Here is a 7896-nt window from a genome sequence, read left to right on the forward strand (position 1 = left end):
AACACAGATAGATATTCCTCTGGTATTCCCTGCTTTCAGCCGAGATCCATCTAACATTAGCTATACTAGTCCTAGTACCACAGCCTCTTTTAAACTCAACCTGCACTTCTGGTCGTTCTCTGTTGATGTGCTGTTCCAGTCATTTTTAGATAATTTTCAGCAGAATCTTGCTTGCATCTGATATTAATGAGATTTTTTTTTTATAATTTCTGCACCCTGTTGGGTCACATTTCTTTGAAATGGGAACAAATATAGATCTCTTCCAGTCAGTTGTCCAGGTGGTTATCCTCTAGATTTCTTGGTACAACTTGGTGAACACATCTAGGACAGCATCTATTTGTTGAAATATGTCAACTGACATGCTGTAAACTCCTGGGGCATTTTTTTTTTGTCAATTCTTTCAGAGCAGCTTGAATTTCTTCATCAGAACAAGCTCTTGCTCCTATGTTGTTTTATGAAATTCTTCTGTGTCCTCCAATACCTTTTGGTACAAGGACTCTGTATACTCTTTCCATCTTTTTTAATGCTTCCTGGATCATTTAATATTCTGCTCAAAACATCCTTAAGTATTGCACATTTCATTATAATACACTCCTTTGTCTTCCCACGCTGTCCTTTGAAATCTTCTGTTCAGGTCCTTGATATCTTGATTTCCTCCCTTTACTTTGGCTTTTCTATGCTCTAGTGCAATATTCAGCGTCTCTTCTGATATCCACCTTGGTCTTTTCTTCCTACTTTGTCTTTGTAGTGACCCCCTACACTCCTCCTGGATGATACTCTTGATATCCTTCCACAGCTCATCTGGTCTTTGCTCATTGGTGTTCAGGGCCTCAAATCTGTTCCTGAGATGGTTCTGAAATTCAAGTGGGGTCGTCTCAAGGTCATATCTTGGTTCCCATGGATTTGATTTAATTTTTCTTAGCTTCAGCTTGAACTTGGATATGAGTAGTTGGTGGTCTGTTCCACAATCAGCAACTGGCTTAGTTTTCACAGCTTCTCCAGCGACTATTTCCACAGATGCTATAGAGTTGATTCCTATGCATACCATCAGGTGAAATCCATGTGTATAGCCTACGTTTCTTATAAAATGTATTTACAATTAATAAATTATTGATTGTGCAAAATTCTATCAATCTCCACCTTCATATCTGTCACTAAGTCTATATTTTCAACTACTGATCCTTCTTCTCTGTCCCCAACTTTTGCATTCCTGTCACCTATTATTATGAATGCATCTTAAAAAATTGTCAGGGGGTTGCTCTGAGTTGAAATTTCCTCGCAGGCAGTGGAGTACTATCCCAACTCAGAATACTCTTGTGGTTAGCTAAAAAATTGTCTCATGAAAATGAAAAAATAAATCTAACATAAAGCTACAATGAAACAAAACAATAAAAGTCTTCTTTCAGACTGTTTCTTAGTCAATGTGGTGTAGAGCAGAGAGCTAAAGCTGGGATTTTAGCTGTTCAGCACTGAGCAAATCATTACATCTCTCAGAATCTCCATTCAGGAACTTGAGTCTCACCTTCCCCAGGAGATCACTGGATGATAACGATACAGTTCAGAGATAGTTCTTAAAATCCTGGGCTCTGAAAGTAGATACTCTGGGTCAAAGACTCATCTTGCCATTTACTAGCCAAGTGACCTGGGTCAGATTAAGTTAGTCACTCTGGATCTCAATGTTTTCATTCAGGGCTTAGGGGATTGTTTTGAGATGTAAACAGTTAATGTGAATAACCAGGCAACAAATACAAGATCTTGCTATCACAAAGAATGCTAATGTTTGGAGACTACAAAGTACACAGAGTCCCACTACCACAGCAATAGGATCAATACTGAGAAACAAAGGGAGTGTCAGGTCAGCTTTGTGGCTCTCAGTCAGAGGCTGGGAAGCAAACTAGCTCATCAAAGTTCTTATCAGGGAAAAGTGGGGAAGAGGTATCCCAAGCTTTAGAATGGTAAGAGTGAAAAGGGGGGTGACCAGAAAACACTGGCACGGGCCCTTTCCACACGAATGAAGGGAGGGTCCTAGGGCTTAAAGGAGGGAAAACATTAAGGATTCTGATAATAAGCCTCCTTAGGATGAGTGCAGCCAGGGATGACAGGAATTGGAGAAAATGGAAAAAGATGTGGGAAAAGGACTGTTAATTCAGGTGTGGGGTGGCCCCGTCCAGGAGAGGGAGGGGCAGGAGCTCAATGAGATCATGTCTGGAGCCTCAAAAAAGGGATGAAGCACTGCTTATTTAAATGATCCGGCAAAACAGCACTGCCACCATTTCACTGCATACTCTCATTCAAGTTCTTTGAGAGAAAGTAAAAATTATGGGAATGCTAGTTAGCATTCCGCTTTCATTTTCATTTAACCTTGTGGAGTACAGGAAGGCAGATTATTTTCTTGGATACAATTAAATTAGTGAACGCTTCCTGGTACTCATTCTGTTCCGTTTTCTTGGAGCTTCCAGAAGCTGAGGAGGAGGAAGTAACAGATCTGTCTGTAGCGCCCTGTGGCTTAAACTCCTTGGCGACGCGGAGAGCAGAGGCTGCTTAAACGGTGGCTGCCACCAGGCAGTTGAGCCAGGGAGCGAGAAGTGGCCGGCCACGAGTGGGAGAGAGGAAGGGTGGGGACCACAGCGGGCTGGGGCTAGCCTTCCTGGGCCGTCCTCAGCCTCAGAGACACCATCCTCCCCAGGCTCCCAGGCATTTGGAAGGCCAGATAAGGCCCTCTGCTGGGGTCACTGCGACCTTGCAGTCTCTTTAGACCTGTGGCTGGGGGCGACTTTGTCTGCGAAGCGCAGACGATTAATCTTAACTTCCCCTTTGGAATGCTTCAGTTCCTTTCTCTCTTTTCTGTATCAGTCAGTGGTAAGGAGAGCAGAAACAAGGGTCAGGCAGAGACATTATCGTCAAGCAGCTCTAACCTCTGATACGTTCCCAAGCCCCAGAACTCAACACCTGTCCCCCAAAATACTCTAGTTGAGAGAGAGGGAGTGTGCCAACTTCTTTCGGGGTCCTCTGTATTCCTTTCCTGGAAACACCCCCTCCGTCAGCCCCAGTGCCCCAGATTCCCAGCACTACGTGCCCGCCCCCGGGGAGTGCTTCAGTATCCCCCTATCTTGCAGGGGCTCCTTCCTGCAGTCCCGCCCTTCGCCGCCTCGGCGCCCCATGCCCCACAGCGCCACCTGCGGGCCGGGCACCCCGCTCTTTCCCTCGCAGGCGCCGCTCTCCCGAGCCCTCCCCGCAAACCCGGCCCTTCCAGTCCTTCCGCGCACTCTCCTCGCCCAGGTCCAGGTCCCCTCACGCTTCCCCGGCGGACGGCCTAGCGGCGGGGAGCGGCGCGGTGGGGCGGGCGGCGGCCTGGGCGCAGGGCCGTGGGGCGGAGGAAGCTAGGGCCAGCGGGCGCGGGGTAGCGGGCAGAAGCGGCGGACGCGTGCGGGAGGCGAGGCGGCAGCGGCGGCGCAGGGGCGCCTGTGATTGGCACAGCGCGAGCTGAGGAGGCGGCGCGGGGCGGGCAGAGGTGGCGGAGGCGGGGAGCAGGCAGGGGGCGAGCGCGGCGCGCGGATCTGAGCTTTCCACCCTCATCCCGCGTCAGGAGCGAGGCAGCCGCCGCGGCTCGGGGCGGGGACAGCACGCACGCTCGCGGCGCGCACCCCCGCCTGGCACCGGCCCGGACACCCGGGACGAGCGGGAAAGCGGCGGCGGCAGCGGCAGCGGGGAAGGATGCAGGGGAAGAAGCCGGGCGGCTCGTCGGGCGGCGGCCGGAGCGCCGAGCTGCAAGGGGACGAGGCGCAGAGGAACAAGAAGAAGAAAAAGAAGGTGTCCTGCTTCTCCAACATCAAGATCTTCCTAGTGTCCGAGTGCGCCCTGATGCTGGCGCAGGGCACGGTGGGCGCCTACCTGGTGAGTCCCCTTGCCAACTGCGCGCCAAGCCCCTTTTCCGGACGCGCTACCGGGAGCGGCCGCCCGGGCCGATCAGGGGGCGCCGGCGCCGGGGCGGACGGGCATGACCTCAGCCCGGCGTGGAGGGTGGCGAGTTGGTGCAGAGGCGGCCGCCGGGGGAGCTGCCGGCAGGGCTGCGCGCCGCCGAGCCTGCGAGGAGCGGGCGGGGACCGCGGATGCCAGCAGCCACCCGCCAGCCGGCTGGAGCTGGGGCTGCCGGAGAGGGAGCGGGCAGGTGGGCGCCAAACCCTTCTTCCCCGACCCCCCAGGAAGCGGGACCCAGATAGGGAGTTCCGGAACCCAGTTAGAGAGTGCAGCTTCAGGTGACCTGCACATGGGAAGAAAAGCCAGTTAGCATCCTGCGTCCTCTGCTCCCTGTTTCATCCACTTGGAGAACAAATCCATTATGCATCATTTTCTCCAAGCACTTTCTCCATCCGCCAATTACCGAGAGCTATAACAGCTTAGAGTTAAATGTGACCAACGCTGGCCCTCATCAGAGCTGGGATTGCAGGAAGACTCCACGGGGACCCCAATAGCCATTTTTAAGCGCCTAGGATAAAGTTACTGTACGTAGAGAATACCTGCGAGTTTGGTAGTTCTTGCTACCCTCTCTTAGACATGAATTCCCCACAGTGGTCTCTGTCCACAGAGGGGTTGCATCATTGTACACGATGCACTTCTCTTTTATTTGCTGTCAGAAAGGGGAGTTTGGTGTTCTCTTGGCCCCCGAGTACACAAAATATCAGAAGAAATAGCTTGTAATGACTCAGCACTGGCAAATACCTACACTGCTGCTGTCTCCTGTCTTGTCAGGTGGTCCCAACTTAAATTCCAAAAAAGTTCTGTCTTTGATCCAAGAACAGTCCTGTCTAAACGGGAAGAGGGTTCCCCCCTTCCACTTTTTAAGGTTGAAGGCGCTAAATTGTTACTTGCTGATGACCTGAAACTGGAGTAAAACCAAGACTTTGTCAGTGAGCAAGTTTGATGAAGATAGAATTGAATAAGGATTTGGCTGTTGGACGGCCACGTCTGGATATGGAACCAGGTTCTTTCTGAGGCTACGACCAATCTCTCATTCCTGGCCGAGGGTTAAAGTTACTGAAGGCCAGAGGCTGGGTGCCCTCTGCTATGCATAAGCCTTCTCCGTAGACCCAAGAGTTTATTGTCACAGGGAAGTACAACCAGCATTTTTTCCCCTCCAAGTATTGGGTCTCGTCAGTTGTTTGGTTATTAGAGAGACATCTTCAGACTCTCTTCCTTGGGTAATGGGACTTAACAAGGCTTTGAAAAATCAAATATATCTCTGTTGCTTCTTATAAGTTGAAAAGCATAGAAATTTGTGTCTCTTGTCTTTACCCACGACATGTGTGCTGCAGATGAATTTTGTAGCCAAAAGAATGTTTTCTTTTTGGTTTAGACATTGTTTTTTAATAAAATGTGTTTGTTAGATCTGTTTTTGAGGGCTGATTGCAGAGTGTACCCTTTAGAGATGGGTAACGGAGAAAGACTCAGTGGTCAGTTTTTTCCCAGAGCTTCTTTGGAAGGAATTTGTTAGGACATTGAAAGGAGAATGTTTAAATGCAAATGCACACAGATAAAATATTATTGGTCTAAAATGCAAATGCAGAAAGATAAAGTATCTGGATCTATCTCTACTACATGAGAATGCTTGTCATCTCTTCTTGGCTCTGTATTTTTAAAGGAGGTGATTGGTATACCAGCAGCTACCTTCAGTTTCCTCAAACTGACTTCACCTCACAGAGCGCATTTTTCATATGTGGCAAACACTGACAGAACTTTCTGTGCTGTAGATGGGAAAGTCTTGGCATTTTCAGCTTGCAGAGAAGCGAGGCCGGCCTTCTAGGAGTTGAATATTTTATTTCTTCTGGAAGTCAAGAACTCGAGTGGTCATTGGGGTGATACCCACATGAGAAGTTCATTTTGTAGCCCTAGGGAATAGGGTCTTGACTGTCATCCAAGAACAGTAAGGAGGAGAAAGAATTCATTCCACCTGGTGGTGGCATGTTGACACTTTGAGCCTTGGCTGATGACAAACCTGACTCTGATGGGGTCAGGTAACAGGCGTCAACAGGTGATTTGCAGGAAGCAGATGGAGGCCCAGGAGAGGACAAGCCTAGGAAATTGAATTCATTTTGATTACTAAGAGTGGAGGCATAAGGCACCCAGCGCGCTGCTTTGCCCTGCTGCCCTCAGCTTTCCCTTGTTATCTGAACCTCATGCAAACAAGTCGCTTGCTCGCCAGGGTTGGCTGGATCAGGCTGCTAGAGGTTTTGTTCTGCTGGTCTCTTCAGGGTTTTCTCTTGCCGTTACTTGGGAGGGGGAAGTGGGGAGATGTTTGTTGTTTCTTCAACTATGTGAGACTTTTGTGTGGGTAAATTGGGAATAAAAGCACACAGGATGTTTGCAGTAAAGGCACATTTCTTCCTTTGCATTCATCATAGCTTTTGTGTTTGGGATGCCAAGAGCCTCTCTCTGTATATGCTCTTAACACACAAGGTCTGTGGGCAAGGTGTATGTGCACAGGGGCTTCACATACATACACAACCAGCCTCTCTGGTGAGATGTTTTTCTGGTGAAGGTCATGCATGACTTGGAACACTGCTAACAACGTTTATTTTCATAGCAACAAAGATGGTTGCAAATTTTATGCAAAGGGAATTATTTTTTATTTGATGCCATAAGTCCATGCAACTGACTTTTTAGTCTTCTACACCAAACCCAATCTACCGTAGCCGAGTTTATTCAGGGGGAGCCTTCTTCGGGTTTCCTCATCTGTCAGTCTTACTGGGAGCAGACTACATTTTCTTCCACCGCCCAGGAGGGACTGATGGGTTCTAAAGAAGTGGCTCTCTCATTGTCATCCGGTTGGAGTTGACCCTGCAGTGAATTCTTAGAGACTGTACTCACATGGGGAGATTGCCCATCTTTCCCCCTCCATTTGGAACATGGATCTTTAATTAGCAGCCCAACATGTAACTCCATTCACCAGTAGACTTCCTTTAAGTCTTCCCAGGTGTTTTTGTTTTGTTTTGTTTTTTTAACTGTTTGAAGACTTCATTCATTTCTTTTTCGAACAAAACAAAACTTTGTTCTTTAGGGCACTGGTGTAGAACTCTCAACTGCAGAACTAATGCAAGAGGTAGCTTGGGCATTGAAGAAAAGAAGTAAAAAATAGGACTTAAAAGTGTATGTGTGCATATGTGTTTTTACACATACATGTTTGCTCAAACACTTGCCCAGTTACGAGGCTAAGGTGGGGGCCAGCAACTTCCTACCTGGGTGCTAGGCCCTCCATGTGAGTGTGGATGGCTTTGACTCCATAGTAGTAGCAGACTCTGACCATATGGGAGTAAAATAATCTGAGTGCAGCCTAAGCAGACTGGGTCTGAAATGTGCTCCAGTTGCAAATCTTTGAGAGAAGCCTGCAGAAACAGGGATGTTGTATCATAAATTTGACTGCCTGATTAGTGAGGAAATAATTTTTTCAGCCTTAAGACAGACCAAGGTTTAAGGAAAGAATGGGTTTGACCCTTTATTGATAATTTACATTTCCACATACTGCTCTCATGGTCTAGTGGCAAGAAGCTGAACTGCAATCCTGAAGGCCTGTGGTTTGAATCCACCATTTGCTCCTTGGGAGTAGGATGGACAGTCTCCTCCCGTGCAGTTAATAGCTCTGAAATCCTGCTAGAGAGTCAGCTGTAGGTCACATCTGACTCAGGGGTGCACAACCACAACATGTTGCCCTGCTATCCTGAAGGCACATAGTTCGAATCCATCAGATGCTTCTTGGGAGAAGGATGGGTAGCCTCTTCCGGTGTGATTAACTGACTTTGAAAGCCTGCTACAGAGTCGGCTGTGGATTGGTTCCCACTTGACGGCAAGCAACAATAACCAGCACAACACTGGACATACGGAATCAGAGTCTGCTATGTATGT

The 7896-nt window shown here is 48.4% G+C and overlaps 1 protein-coding gene across 2 annotated transcripts in view; it reads left to right on the plus strand.

The window, feature by feature from the left end:
• Positions 1 to 3534: 3534 nt before the first annotated feature.
• The window catches only part of SLCO3A1 (solute carrier organic anion transporter family, member 3A1), a 439918-nt gene continuing 435556 nt past the window's right edge, over positions 3535 to 7896 (plus strand). The window contains exon 1 of one of the 2 annotated variants that reach the window (XM_006885188.1): positions 3535 to 3894. In XM_006885188.1, the coding sequence (XP_006885250.1) occupies positions 3715 to 3894 (180 nt within the window). In that variant the 5' untranslated portion in view covers positions 3535 to 3714. The remainder of the gene's footprint in view (positions 3895 to 7896) is intronic. The other variant, XM_006885189.1, reaches the window with a different exon arrangement.

This window comes from Elephantulus edwardii, unplaced genomic scaffold (genome assembly GCF_000299155.1).
Source record: "Elephantulus edwardii isolate Elephantulus edwardi_28Jun2011 unplaced genomic scaffold, EleEdw1.0 scaffold00041, whole genome shotgun sequence".
Classification (NCBI taxonomy): domain Eukaryota; kingdom Metazoa; phylum Chordata; class Mammalia; order Macroscelidea; family Macroscelididae; genus Elephantulus; species Elephantulus edwardii.